This window comes from Pseudorca crassidens, chromosome 20, assembly GCF_039906515.1.
Source record: "Pseudorca crassidens isolate mPseCra1 chromosome 20, mPseCra1.hap1, whole genome shotgun sequence".
Lineage (NCBI taxonomy): Eukaryota > Metazoa > Chordata > Mammalia > Artiodactyla > Delphinidae > Pseudorca > Pseudorca crassidens.
The window spans coordinates 6613111-6628562 of record NC_090315.1 but is presented as its reverse complement, the minus strand read 5'-3'; the positions used below and the strand labels follow the sequence as shown (position 1 = coordinate 6628562).

At 42.1% G+C, this 15452-nt stretch overlaps 1 protein-coding gene across 1 annotated transcript in view; it reads right to left on the bottom strand.

Annotated features, from left to right (window-relative positions):
- The window catches only part of LOC137214816 (zinc finger protein 665-like), a 40289-nt gene extending 24837 nt beyond the window's left edge, over positions 1-15452 (bottom strand). Inside the window, exons 1-2 of the mRNA XM_067719104.1 lie at positions 15382-15452; positions 10100-10189 (exon numbers count right to left, since the gene is read on the bottom strand). Of these exons, the coding sequence (XP_067575205.1) occupies positions 10100-10114 (15 nt within the window). The 5' untranslated portion in view covers positions 10115-10189; positions 15382-15452. The remainder of the gene's footprint in view (positions 1-10099; positions 10190-15381) is intronic.

Below are 15452 nucleotides of genomic sequence, written 5' to 3'. Positions count from 1 at the left end.
AGAATCCGCCTGCCAATGCAGGGGACACAGGTTCGAGCCCTAGTCTGGGCAGAGCAACTAAGCCTGTGTGCCACAACTACTGAAGCCTGCATGCCTAAAGCCCAAGCTCTGCAACAAGAAAAGCCACCACAATCAGAAGCCTGCACTCCGCAACGAACACCCAACAACGAAGACCCAATGCAGCCAAAAATTAATAAATTAACGTATTAAAAAAAAAAGATTAGACCAGAGATAAATAAAATAGAAAGTAGAAAAATATAAAAATGAACAAACCAACAGTTGGTGTTTTGAAAAAACTGAATGAGAAGACCCTTAGCTACACTAAGAAAAAAAAAAAGATTCAAATAATTAAGAACAGATATGAAAGAGAAACAATTGCAACTGATATCAAAGAAAGTTTTTTAAGGAAGTACTATGAACAATAATGCCTACAAAGTACAGAATCTAAAAGATACAGGTAAATTCTTAGAAACATACAACCTACTAAACTTGATTTATCATTATGAAATAAAAAAATTGGAGATTGGTTCAAGATGGCAGACTAGAAGGACATGCTCTCACTCCCTCGTGCGAGAGCACTGGAATCACAACTAACTGCTGGACAGTCATCAACAGGAAGACACTGGAACTCACCAAAAAAGATACCTCACGTGCAAAGACAAAGGAGAAGCCACAATGAGCCGGTAGGAGGGGCGCAATCACAATAAAATCAAATCCCATAACCGCTGGGTGGGTGACTCACAAACTGGAGAACACTTACACCACAGACGTCCACCCACCGGAGTGAAGGCTCTGAGCCCCACGTCAGGCTTTCCAAACTCGGAGTCCAGCAACGGGAGGAGGAGTTCCTAGAGAATCAGACTTTGAAGGCTAGTGGGATTTGATTGCAGAACTTTGACAGGACTGGGGTAAAACAGAGACTCCACTCTTGGAGGGCACACATAAAGCAGTGTGTGCATCAGGACCCAGAGGAAGGAGCAGTGACCCCATAGGAGACTGAACCAGACCTACCTGCTAGTGTTGGAGGGTCTCCTGCAGAGGCAGGGGTGGGGGGCTGTGCTCACCGTGGGGACAAGGACACTGGCAGCAGAAGTTCTGGGAAGTACTCCTTGGTGTGAGTCCTCCCAGAGTCCACCATTAGCCCCACCAAATAACCCGACAGGCTCCAGTGCTGGGTCGCCTCAGGCCAAAGAACCAACAGGGAGGGTACCCAGCCAAACCCAGAAGCAGACAAGCGGATTAAAGTTTTACTGAGCTCTGCCCACCAGAGCAACAGCCAGCTCTACCCACCACCAGTCCCTCCCATCAGGAAACTTGCACAAGCCTCTTAGACAGTCTCATCCACCAGAGGGCAGCCAACAGAAGCTAGAAGAACTACAATCCTGCAGCCTGTGGAACAAAAACCACATTCACAGAAAGATAGACAAGATGAAAAGGCAGAGGGCTATGTACCAGATGAAGGAACAAGATAAAATCCCAGAAAAACAACTAAATGAAGTGGAGATAGGCAACCTTCCAGAAAAAGAATTCAGAATAATGATGGTGAAGATGATCCAGGACCTCGGAAAAAGAATGGAGGCAAAGATCAAGAACATGCAAGAAATGTTTAACAAAGACTTAGAGGAATTAAAGAACAAACAAACAGAGATGAACAATACTATAACTGAAATGAAAAATATATTAGAACGAATCAATAGCAGAATAACTGAGGCAGAAGTACAGAGAAGTGACCTGCAAGACAGAATGGTGGAATTCACTGCTACGGAACAGAATAAAAAAAAAAGAATGAAAAGAAATGAAGACAGCCTAAGAGACCTCTGGGACAACATTAAACGCAACAACATTCGCATTACAGGGGTCCCAGAAGGAGAAGAGAGAGAGAAAGGACCCAAGAAAATATCTGAAGAGATTATAGTCGAAAACTTCCCTAACATGGGAAAGGAAATAGCCACCCAAGTCCAGGAAGCGCAGTGAGTCCCATACAGGATAAACCCAAGGAGAAACATGTCAAGACACACAGTAATCAAATTGGCAAAACTTAAAGACAAAGAAAAATTATTGAAAGCAGCAAGGCCAAAACAACAAATAACGTACAAGGGAACTCCCATAAGGTTAACAGCTGATTTCTCAGCAGAAACTCTACAAGCCAGAAGGGAGTGGCATAATATACTTGAAGTGATGAAAGGGAAAAACCTACAACCAAGATTACTCTACCCAGCAAGGTACTCATTCAGATTCGAAGGAGAAATCAAAAGCCTTACAGACAAGCAAAAGCTAAAAGAATTCAGCACCACCAAACCAGCTCTACAACAAATGCTAAAGGAACTTCTCTAAGTGGGAAACACAAGAGAGGAAAAAGACCTACAAAAACAAACCCAAAACAATTAAGAAAATGGTAAAAGGAACATACATATCGATAATTACCTTAAATGTGAATGGATTAAATACTCCAACCAAAAGACAACGGCTCGCTGAATGGATACAAAAACAAGACCCACATATATGCTCTCTACAAGAGACCCACTTGAGACCTAGGGACACATACAGACTAAAAGTGAGGGGATGGAAAAAGATATTCCATGCAAATGGAAATCAAAAGAAACCTGGAGTAGCAATACTCATATCAGACAAAATAGACTTTAAAATAAAGACTGTTACAAGAGACAAGGAAGGACACTACATAATGATTAAGGGATCAATCCAACAAGAAGATATTAAATCTATATGCACCCAACACAGGAGCACCTCAATACATAAGGCAACTGCTAACAGCTATAAAAGAAGAAATCGACAGTAACACAGTAATAGTGGGGGACTTTAACACCTCACTTACAGATCATCCAAACAGAAAATTAATAAGGAAACAGAAGCTTTAAATGACACAATAGACCAGAGAGGTTTAATTGATATTTATAAGACATTCCATCCAAAAACAGCAGATTACACTTTTTTCTCAAGTGTGCACGGAACATCATCGAGGACAGATTACATCTTGGGGCACAAATCAAGCCTCAGTAAATTTAAGAAAACTGAAATCGTATCAAGCATCTTCTCTGACCACAACACTATGAGATTAGAAATCAGTTACAGGGGAAAAAAACATAAAAAACACAAACACATGGAGGCTAAACAATACGTTACTAAATAACGAAGAGATCACTGAAGATATCAAAGAGGAAATCAAAAAATACCTAGAGACAAATGACAATGAAAACACGACGAGGGAAGCTTAAGAGGGAAGTTTACAGCAATAAAATCCTACCTCAGGAAACAACAAACATCTCAAACAATCTAACTTTACACCTACAGGAACTAGAGAAAGAACAAACAAAACCCAAAGGTACTAGAAGGAAAGAAATCATAAAGAACAGAAATAAAAGAAACAGAAACAAAGAAAACAATAGTAAAGATCAATAAAACTAAAAGTTGGTTGTTTGAGAAGATAAACAAAACTGATAAACCATTAGCCAGACTCATCAAGAAAAAGAGAGGACTCAAATCAATAAAATTAGTAATAAAAAAGGAGAAATTACAACGGACACCACAGAAATACAAAGCATCCTAAGAGACTACTACAAGCAACTCTATGCCAATAAAATGGACAACCTGGAAGAAATGGACAAATTCTTAGAAAGGTATAACCTTCCAAGACTGAACCAGAAAGAAATAGAAAATATCAACAGACCAATCACAAGTAATGAAATCGAAACTGTGATTAAAAATCTTCCAACAAACAGAAGTCCAGGACCAGATGGCTTCACAGGTGAATTCTATCAAACATTTAGAGAAGAGCTAACACCCATCCTTCTCAAACTCTTCCAAAAAATTGCAGAGGAAGGAACACTCCCAAACTCATTCTATGAGGCCACCATTACCCTGATACCAAAACAGACAAAGATACTACAAAAAAAGAAAATTACAGACCAGTATCACTGATGAACATACATGCAAAAATCCTCAACAAAATACTAGCAAACAGAATCCAGCAACACATTAAAAGGATCATACACCATGATCAAGTGGGATTTATCCCAGGGATGCAAGGATTCTTCAATATATGCAAATCAATCAATGTGATACACCATATTAACAAACTGAAGAAAAAAAACCATATGATCATCAATAGATGCAGAAAAAGCTTTTGACAAAATTCAACATCCATTTATGATAAAAACTCTCCAGAAAGTGGGCACAGAGGGAACCTACCTCAACATAATAAAGGTCATATATGACAAACCCACACCAAACATCATTCTCAATGGTGAAAAACTGAAAGCATTTCCTCTAAGATCAGGAAAAAGACAAGGATGTCCACTCTCACCGCTACTATTCAACATAGTTTTGGAACTCCTAGCCTCGGCAATTAGAGAAGAAGAAGAAATAAAAGGAATACAAATTGGAAAAGAAGTAAAACTGTCACTGTTTGCAGATGACATGATACTATACATAGAGAATCCTAAAGATGCCACCAGAAAACTACTAGAGCTAATCAATGAATGTGGTAAAGCTCCAGGATACAAAATTAATGCACAGAAATCTCTTGCATTCCTATACACTAAAGAAGAAAAATCTGAAAGAGAAATTAAGGAAACACTCCCATTTACCATGCAACAAAAAGAATAAAATACCTAGGAATAAACCTACCTAGAGACAAAAGACCTGTATGCAGAAAACTATAAGACACTGATGAAAGAAATTAAAGATGATACAAATAGATGGAGAGATATACCATGTTCCTGGATTGGAATAATCAATATTGTGAAAATGACTATACTACCCAAAGCGACCTGCAGATTCAATGCAACCCCTATCAAATTACCAATGGCATTTTTTATGGAACTAGAACAAAAAAATCTTAAAATCTGTATGGAGACACAAAAGATCCCAAATAGCCAAAGCAGTCTTGACGGAAAAAAATCAGAGCTGGAGGAATCAGACTCCCTGACTTCACACTATACTACAAAGCTACAGTAATCGAGACAATATGGTACTGGCACAAAAACAGAAACATAGATCAATGGAACAAGATAGAAAGCCCAGAGGTAAACCCACGCACCTACGGTCAACTAATCTATGACAAAGGAGGCAAGGATATACAATGGAGAAAAGACAGTCTCTTCAATAAGTGGTGCTGGGAAAACTGGACAGCTACATGTAAAAGAATGAAATTAGAACACTCCCTAACACCATACACAAAAATAAACTCAAAATGGATTCGAGACCTAAATGTAAGACCGGACACTATAAAACTCTTAGAGGAAAACATAGGAAGAACACTCTTTGACATAAATCACAGCAAGGTCTTTTTTGATTCACCTCCTAGAATAATGGAAACAAAACCAAAAATAAACAAATGGGACTTAATGAAACTTAAAAGCTTTTGCACAGCAAAGGAAACCATAAACAAGACGAAAAGACAACACTCAGAATGGGAGAAAATATTTGCAAACGAATCAACAGACAAAGGATTTATCTCCAAGATATATAAACAGCTCATGCAGCTCAATATTCAAAAAACAAACAACCCAATCCAAAAATGGGCAGAAGACCTAAATAGACATTTCTCCAAAGAAGACATACAGATGGTCAAGAAGCACATGAAAAGCTGCTCAACATCACTAATGATTAGAGAAATGCAAATCAAAACTACAAGGAGGTAACATCTCACACCAGTTAGAATGGGCTTCATCAGAAAAGCTACAAACAACAAATGCTGGAGAGGGTATGGAGAAAAGGGAACCCTCTTGCACTGTTGGTGGGAATGTAAACTGATACAGCCACTATGGAGAACAGTATGGAGGTTCCCTTAAAAAACTAAAAATAGAATTAACATATAATCCAGCAATCCCACTACTGGGCATATATCCAGAGAAAACCACAATTCAAAGAGACACATGCACCCCAATATTCATTGCAGTACTATTTACAATAGCCAGGTAATGGAAGCAACCTAAATGCCCATCAACAGACGAACGGATAAAGAAGATGTGGTACATATATACAATGGAATTTTATTCAGCCATAAAAAGGAACGAAATTGCGTCATTTGTATAGAGTCGTGGATGGATCTAGAGACTGTCATACAGAGTGAAGTAAGTCAGAAAGAGAAAAACAAATATTGTATATTAACGCATATATGTGGAATCTAGAAAAATGGTACAGCTGAACCAGTTTGCAGGGCAGAAATTGAGACACACACGTAGAGAACAAACGTATGAACACCAAGGGGGGAAAGCCGCGGGGGTGGTGGTGATGGTGGTGTGATGAATTGGGCAATTGGGACTGACATGTATACACTGATGTATATAAAACTGATGACTAATAAGAACCTGCTGTATAAAAAAAAAACAGAAAAAAACCTACTTATTAGGTTTATAGACCTGTGTGCAATTTTAAAAAAACACTAGTGTTACCTTTAAAAAAATTTTTAAAAAGGTACCTATGGTAAAACAAAAAAATGTGTTTTCGAGATATCACATAGATTCATTTTTTTCTTTCCTGTCTTTCAGCTTCTACAACTGTCTTATTTAAGCCCCTCTATTAATATATAAAATATGCCACTGCAAAAAAAAAAAACCCACAACCCAATCCAAAAATGGGCAGAAGACCTAAATAGACATTTCTCCAAAGAAGACTTACAGATGGCCAAGAAGCACATGAAAAGCTGCTCAACATCACTAATGATTAGAGAAATGCAAATCAAAACTACAATGAGGTATCACCTCACGCCAGTTAGAATGGGCATCATTAGAAAATCTAGAAACAATAAATGCTGGAGAGGGTGTGGAGAAAAGGGAACGCTCTTGCACTGTTGGTGGGAATGTAAACTGATACAGCCACTATGGAGCACAGTATGGAGGTTCCTTAAAAAAACTAAAAGTAGAATTACCATATGACCCAGCAATCCCACTACTGGGCATATACCCAGAGAAAACCACAATTCAAAAAGACATGGGCACCCCAATGTTCACTGCAGCACTATTTACAATAGCCAGGTCATGGAAGCAACCTAAATGCGCATCGACAGATGAATGGATAAAGAAGATGTGGTACATGTATACAATGGAATATTACTCAGCCTTAAAAAGGAAAGAAATTGGGTCATTTGCAGAGACGTGGATGGATCTAGAGACTGTCATACAGAGTAAAGTAAGTCAGAAAGATAAAAATATTGTATATTAACGCATATACGTGGAACCTAGAAAAATGGTACAGATGAACTAGTTTGCAGGACAGAAATTGAGACACAGATATAGAGAACAAACATATGGACACCAAGGGGGGAAAGTGGCGGGGGAGGTGGTGGTGGTGTGATGAATTGGGAGATTGGGATTGACATATACACACTAATATGTATAAAATGGATAACTAGTAAGAACCTGCTGTATAAAAAAATAAAATTCAAAAGAAAAAAAATAAAAAATTTGAACCGAATTATAACTAGAGAAATTCAAAAAGTAATCAAAAACCTCAAACAAAGAAAAACCCAGGGCTTCCCTGGTGGCGCAGTGGTTAAAAATCCACCTGCCATTGCAGGGGACACGGGTTCAAACCCTGGTCTGGGAAGATCCCACATGCCATGGAGCAACTAAGCCCATCTGCCACAACTACTGAGTCTGCGTTCTAGAGCCCGCAAGCCACAACTACTGAGTCTGCACTCTAGAGCCTGCAAGCCACACCTACTGAGCTCACGTGCCACAACTACTGCAGCCTGTGGGCCTAGAGCCCATGCTCCACAATAAGAGAAGCCTGTGCACCGCAACAAAGAGTAGCCCCCACTTGCCACAACTAGAGAAAGCCCACGCCCAGCAATGAAAACCCAACACAACCAAAAATAAATAAATAAATAATAATTTTAAAAAAACAAACAAACAAGAAAAACCCAGGACCAAATTCTATGAAATATTTACAAAAGAATTACCACTAATCCTGCTAAAATTACAGAGTTGAAGAGGGAACTCTTGCAAATTCTTTCTATGGAGCCAGCATGATTCTGATACCAATCTCAGACAAAAACACAACAAGAAAGTAAAACTAGAAACCAATACCCCTGATGAATATTGATGCAAAATCCTTAACATACTAGCAAAATAATACCACATTAAAAAGATCTGACATGTTGACCAAGTGGATTTTATTCATATAAGGCAAAGAGAAGTCAACGTACAAAATCAATTAATGTGATACACCACATTAACAGAGTAAAGGAAAAAAACACACAGGACCATCTCAATTGATGCAGAGAAAAGCATTTGACAAAATTCAACAACCTTTCAAGATAAAACACTCAACAAACCAGAAAGAGTAAATTCTCTCAACATAATAAACGCCATTTATGAAAAAAGCACAGCTAACAACATTCTCAATGGAGACAGACTGAAAGCTTGTCCTCTGAGATCAGAAAGAAGGCAAGGACGCACACTCTCTGCACCACTGCTCAACAATGTACTGAAACTCCTAGCCAGAGCAATTAGATAAGAAAAAGAAATCTAAGTTATCCAAACTAAAAAAGTAAACTTACCTTCTTTCCTAGATGACAAGGTTTTATATGTAAAAATCATAAAGATTCCGTAAGAAACCTGCTATATCAAGACTGTTAGAAAAGTTGTCGTATACAAACTCCAAATGCAAAAATCGGTTGCATTTCTATACACAATGAACAATGTCAGAAGAAAACAAGAAAACAATCTTATTTACTATAGCATTAAAAAGGGATGAAATATTTAGGAATAAATTAGCCAACATGGTGAAAGACTTGTACATTGAAAGCTACTAACCATTGCTAAAAGAAATCCAAAAAGATACAAATAGAAAGACAACCTGTACTCATGGGCTGGAAGACTTATTCTCTTAAAAAATCCAAGCTAGGGCTTCCCTGGTGGCGCAGTGGTTGAGAGTCCGCCTGCCGATGCAGGGGACACGGGTTCGTGCCCCGGTCCGGGAGGATCCCACATGCCACGGAGCGGCTGGGCCCGTGAGCCATGGCCGCTGAGCCTGTGCGTCCGGAGCCTGTGCTCCGCAGCGGGAGAGGCCACAACAGTGAGAGGCCCGCGTACCGCAAAAAAAAAAAAAAAACAAAAACCCAGAAAAAATCCAAGCTACACAAAGTGTTCTACAGATTCAGTGGACCCATTATCAAAATTTCCATAGCAATCTTTGCAGAAATAGAGGGAAAAAAAAATGCTAAAAGTCACAGGGCAGTTCTAGAGACCACAAATAGCCAAAAGTCTCTTGAACAAGAAGAAAGGTGAAGGCCTCCCTTTTTATTTCAAAACGTATTAAGAAGTAATCAAGATGGTGTGGTACCGGTATAAACACAGATAACATAAACCAAATGAACAGAACACAATACTCAGAAATAATCCTTTGCGTATATGTAAAACGTATTCACAAGGGTGTCAAGATACACATAGGGGAAAGGAGAGTATCAATACCAATGGTGCTGAGAAAAGAGAGATCTACTAGGAAAAGAATGAAGCTGGAATCTTGCCCGTATCAGAAGTAAAACTTTCTGTCTGTCAAAGGATACAATCCAGAGTGAAAAGACAACCTCTGAGGAATGGAGGTGATGAAAGTAATTTAAAGAATTTCCAACTGCCAGAGATTTAGGTTGATTTCATAGTTTAAATCTGATGATAAACTAAAACACCCTCTGCCACTGATGTCTATTTTTGAACTTTCCATTCCATTCCCAATCATTAAGATTTAAGGAGAGTGACTCACATGTTTACCTTGAACTGCCTTAGAAAAAGTCAGAACAAACTGCTCCAATTGGTCTGATTTTCGGATTTTACCAGGTACTGTGCACGTTAATACCCGACTTCCAAGTGCAGCTTCTCTATCCTGGTTGACAGAGAGTGGACAGTGCATCCGGATGGGGCCCCTCAACAGTCCCTGCTGCCCAAGAGCACTGACACCACGTCTCCAATCCGTGGGTGTGAAATCTAAGTGGAGACGACAGACCCTGAGGGAGGGCCCCGGGTGAGTGTGAGGTACAGGTGTCAGGCAGGATACTTCAGAGTCAGACAAGATCAGCAAGCCCAAAGAAGGGCATTTCAGGAAGGACAGACAGAAGAAACAACTGAGAATATGACTTTACCTGAGAAAGAGCCATTTCCGACTCCTTTTCTTTCCTCTCCCTCCTCTTCCGGGCTTCCTCCTCAGGAAACGTGAGTCTTTAGAGGTTGACCTTGAAAGTGGAAAACAGGCTGTTTAATGCTTGCAATCAACACACCCCCTTCCTGAGTCACCACCACACACACAGGGAAGCCCTCAGCATGGGGAACAGACGGTCCTCTGCTGCCCACTGTCCCAGGAGGGGCTCAGGACAGTAACTCCCACACAGAGTCTAACAGGTGAGTTTTCCCACCCTTTCTTCAGACCTCGCTCCCCTCCTGGTGAGGCCCTCACGTACCCAGCAGCAGCGGGCACCTCAGCGGGACCCGACGATCCCCTGCAGGTCACAGACCAGCCCTGATCCATCCCCACGCAGAGCAGAGCCCTCACCCTCAGCCCAGATCTCAGCCCTCAGGAACGGGGGGACCCAGAGTCCTGATGCTCAGTGACGCATCCGGATTGGAATCACCTGGGGCAACATAAATATTATCGAGCTTTGGTCCCACACTGACTACATGAAGAGGAATCCCTGGTCAGAGGGTACAAAACATGTCTATGCATAAAGCCTCATCGATCTAATGGGAAGCCTGGGTTGAGCACCACTCACAGGAGGCAAGCCCAGCACAGCCCCCACTTTCTTATTCTTTCCCAGCTTTACTGAGGTGTAACTGATGAATTAAAATGATGTAAATGTAAGGTGTACAAAGTGATCCTCTGACAGATGTGTATACTGTGAATAATTATCACCATCAAGCAAGTCACACTTCCATCAACTAACAATTACCATTTTGTGTGTTTGTTGTGAGGACACTTAATTGTTTCTCTGTGAGCAAATTTCAAGTATATAGAAACAGTATAGGCAGCATGCAGTACATCCGATCCCTAGAACTTATTCATTTTACAACTGAAAATCTGTATACTTTGACAGACATTGCCCCATTTTCCCTACCACCCAGCTCCTGGTAACAGCCTTTCTACTCTATGGCTCTATGAGTTTGATAATTCTGGTTTCCATGTACAATATCTGTCCTTTGTCAGGCTTATTTCACTTAGCATAATGTTCTCTAGGTTCATTCATTTTGTCATAAATGCAGGATCCTTGATTCTTCATATTTATATACAGTGAATAACATTTCATTACACATATTATATACATACTATACAATATACAGTGTATGTTTTGATACCACGATTTTGTTACCCATTCTTTTGTCAACAGACATTTTGGTTGTTTCTGTTCCTTGGCTACTGCAAATACCATAATACTCATGAGACTGCAGATGTGTCCCTGAAAACACTGATTTCCTTTCCTTTGGATATCTGCCAGAAGACAGTTTGATAGACTGTGTGCCTGCTCTATGTTTAATTTATTAAGGAAACTCCATATTTTCCAATTTAGCGGTACCATTTACCCACCCACCAACAGCACACAAAGGTTCCCTGTTCTCTGTATTGTGCCTCTGTGCATATTTTGGGAGGGACAGGAGTGGATAATAGAGTACCCAGCACTGGCCTGGCAGCAAAAAAGTTGCAGCTGCATCTTCCCAAGGATGAGCCCCCGGACTGCAGATCACTGCAGTGTTGCTGTCCTCCGATTCTTGCAATAATCTTTCCCAACAACACGAGACTTTATGACTCTTCTCAAGTTGGGCTCATAGACCCATACCTAGCAGGACCTCCCTACTAAAAACATTCTGCAGTCTTAAGCTTACTACTCATAATTTCCAGTCTGGACTCAAACAAACTTACAAACTCTCATGGGGTCCAACACAGTGTCCATAGAGCCCAAAATGATCCCCTCATCCTGTTACACAATGACAGAAAACATTTCAAGCCCTAATAACTCATGCATGAGGGATAATACATAAGAGGACACCCAAGGACCCACTAGACACAAGGCACCGTATTTTCATTTACAGTGACCCAGGCAAAACACTGGAATCACAAAAAACTACTAAAAAGAGAGATATTTCCAATGATGCACATGCCCCAGTGAGACCCCAACATCTTCCAAGGCAACACTCCAGATTCTCTTTGCATCTTTCCAAATGCATAGGAAACTTTCTTCACTTGCAACACCAAATACTCAAAGATACCAACGTTAACGCAAAAAATGATCTGAGATTTTCCCTATATTACTCTATTGGTGGCATGATGATGCTTGTCCTCCTAAAAGAGCCAACAAAAGTCAGTGTGTGGAGTGGATGCTGGGGGGCACCCTCTAGATCCAACCCCTTAAGACCAAGGCACCCATCCTCCTGCACCCAGAGCTCCCTGTGGGCTCTGCTCAGGCCATAGTTCTAACAGTGGAGGATAACATTTCTCTCAGTCAAATTTCACTTTCTTCACTGCTGCTCACGTGTGATCATGAGTTATCGAACCAAACCCATGCAGGCAAATGTCAGCCTCAACACTGACGTCCCAGGAACCTGAGCTAAGACACTAGGGCACCTCAAACCATTCCATGCAGGTTCTCCAACAAACCCACTGCCAGTTTCTCCAGCCTGAACTGAGACATTCCTTTCCAACAGACCCACACAGCCCTCGATCCCGTAACTACCCTTGGGACAGGTGCACACATCATTCACTGGGCTCATCTTGATGCCCCCGCTTGCTGCCATATCCCTCCTGCGGTCCCTACAGGCTCCCCTCCGCTTTCCCCATTTTTCTACCTCTTCTCCATGCATGACTGACTAAAGGAGACTAAAAGGCACAGGGACTTCTCGGCAAAGGGATCCAAACAGGAATGTACACAAGCTGCCACCCAAAGGATATTGGGCATTCAGTATGAAAATCAAGAAACTGGCCCTTTGGGCTTCCCTGATGGCGCAGTGGCTGGGAGTCCGCCTGCCAATGCAGGGGACACAGGTTCTAGCCCTGGTCCAGGAAGATCCCACATGCCGCGGAGCAACTGGGCCCGTGCACCACAACTACTGAGCCTGCGTGCCACAACTACCGAAGTCCGCGTGCCTAGAGCCCGTGATCTGCAACAGGAGAGGCCACCGCAATGAGAAGCCCGCGCACCACAATGAAGGGTAGCCCCTGCTTGCTGCAATTAGAGAAAGCCCGCGTGCAGCAACAGAGACCCAGTGCAGCCTAAAATAAATAAATTTATTTTTAAAAAAACAGACGGCTTCCCTGGGGGCACAGTGGTTGAGAGTCCGCCTGCCGATGCAGGGGACACGGGTTCATGCCCCGGTCCGGGAAGATCCCACATGCTGCAGAGCGGCTGGGCCCGAGAGCCATGGCCGCTGAGCCTGTGCGTCCGGAGCCTGTGCTCCGCAACGGGAGAGGCCACAACAGTGAGAGGCCCGCGTACCGCAAAAAAGGAAAAAAAAAAAAGAAAGAAAGAAACTGGTCCTCTTGGGAAAGTCTGCCACCACCTGGGGACATTATGGAGTCTGGGTACAAAGGCATTTGAGATCAGGGAGGACGTCTCAAAGAGAGGGTCCCCAGGTCTCAGTTTCCTGTTGTCCCCACTCACACCTACTTGGAAGATGTTCTAGCTCTTTAAGGGAGGCCTCCTTCATGCCCCATTAGGTTCTCCTTCTGCCCACCCTTAGCGCAGTGAAACCACTACCGCTGACTCTGTGCAGATGAACTGCTGGAAGGCAAGGCTCCTGTCCAAGGTGGCGACTGGTACCTGGATGTGCACAGCCTGGAACACTGGGGGCTGTAGCACAGCAGTCACACAGGAGACTAAACAAGAGGACACCTCAGGACACCGCATGAGGACATCCATGGGCTTTTTAGGACTCCTGTATTTTGGGGCTCTTCTTTTCAGTAATTTAGTAGCCACATGTGGTAGAGATCAATTACAGCTGAAATGTCCAGAATGCAGGAAACATCCTCATCACCTGCCCTGTTCTCTTGGTCTCCCTTGAGGATTATCCAGCCCAACCCACAGTCCTAACATCTAAAGACACCTCCAGCATCAGGTACTGCAGCCATCCTGGGAAGGGGAGGAACACTGTGAGCCCTTAAATCAAGGGTAACCAGGAAAGACTGAAAATAATCAACGGAGAAGGGCTTTCAGATGAGGGTGACCGACTTTAAAGGCAATAAAACCTGGTTAAAATGACAGAGCTTGTCAAGGCAGGATGGGGAGCCGTCTCTGAGCCTAGACCTGAAGGGGGACAAAGGGCCTGAGCATGGTGATTTAATAACCAAAGGTAAGAGCGGAAACTAACATCTGAGACAGATGGTGTTTGGAAACAGAGAAAAGGTGAATGTGACCAGGCAGAGTGAGCCATGAGAAAAGCTCCCAGGATGAGGCTGGGGACACTGGCAGGGCCCTGAGGATGACACAGGGCTGAGCAGCCACAGGGAGGAGTCGGGATTTTCTCCTGAGGACAAATGGAGGCCAGTGGAGGTCTGAGTGTCAGGAAGTGACAAAATCTCCCTGGAGATTTATCCTTATTCATGGAAGACACCTGATGATGGTCTCGCTGACTCTGAGCCTAGCTTCCTGCCTCCATCCTACTGTTCCTTAGTTTTTCATTTTGGGAAGTCTGGGATCCATTTAAAATTCTGATTACCAGTGGACACTCCCTCCAAACCAGAACTGCCACACACAGACACACGCCCAATGTGGCCAATCATCTCAGGGGTCAGTGTTGCTCACGCTCAGAGTTTCTGGTCTAGTCTCTCATCTCCATGTTACAATAGGGCTCCCTGAGGCCCAGAGGGGAGACATTTATGACAAGGTCTGAGCTGAGTGAATAGAACCGGGTGTGAATGAATTCTGAAAAGGTCACCTGATGGGCAAGTGGGCACAGTTTGTCTTTATCAACTGTCCCATTTAACACCAGGACCATCTTTCATGTGCCTGAACAAAGGAAACTTCTCTTTCAAGGTTCGATCACACTGGTACCAAGCAGGTAATTCTTCTTTATCAGAAGATTGCAGTAAAATGTTTTAAAAACACAGAATTGCAAATATATATCCCTGGTGCAGAAAACATTGTAAGGGATCAGCTTAGAAATAAGATCTGAGCAATCCTTTTCATCGTGAGTAGAGGGATGCTGTTGGAAGAAGATTCCAAGTCAATCCCACCCATCCTTCCTCATTTGCACAGAAGAGTCAAAAGGGACCTGAGGGAAACATCTTCGTATCACCTCATAGCTCACTATCTTCCCCGACCACAGAAAACGGAAAAAAGGGATTAGACTAACTGGTTAAACTAGGTTTTGACTGTTACTATAAAAGATCATTGACATCTTTGCCAAGTACTCGTCAAAACAGTCTAAAGTTATTTCTACTTACCAAAGAAAATTTCAAATATATTAGATGAAGAGAAGAAAACACTCAGGCGAGGAATGAATCTGAAACAAATT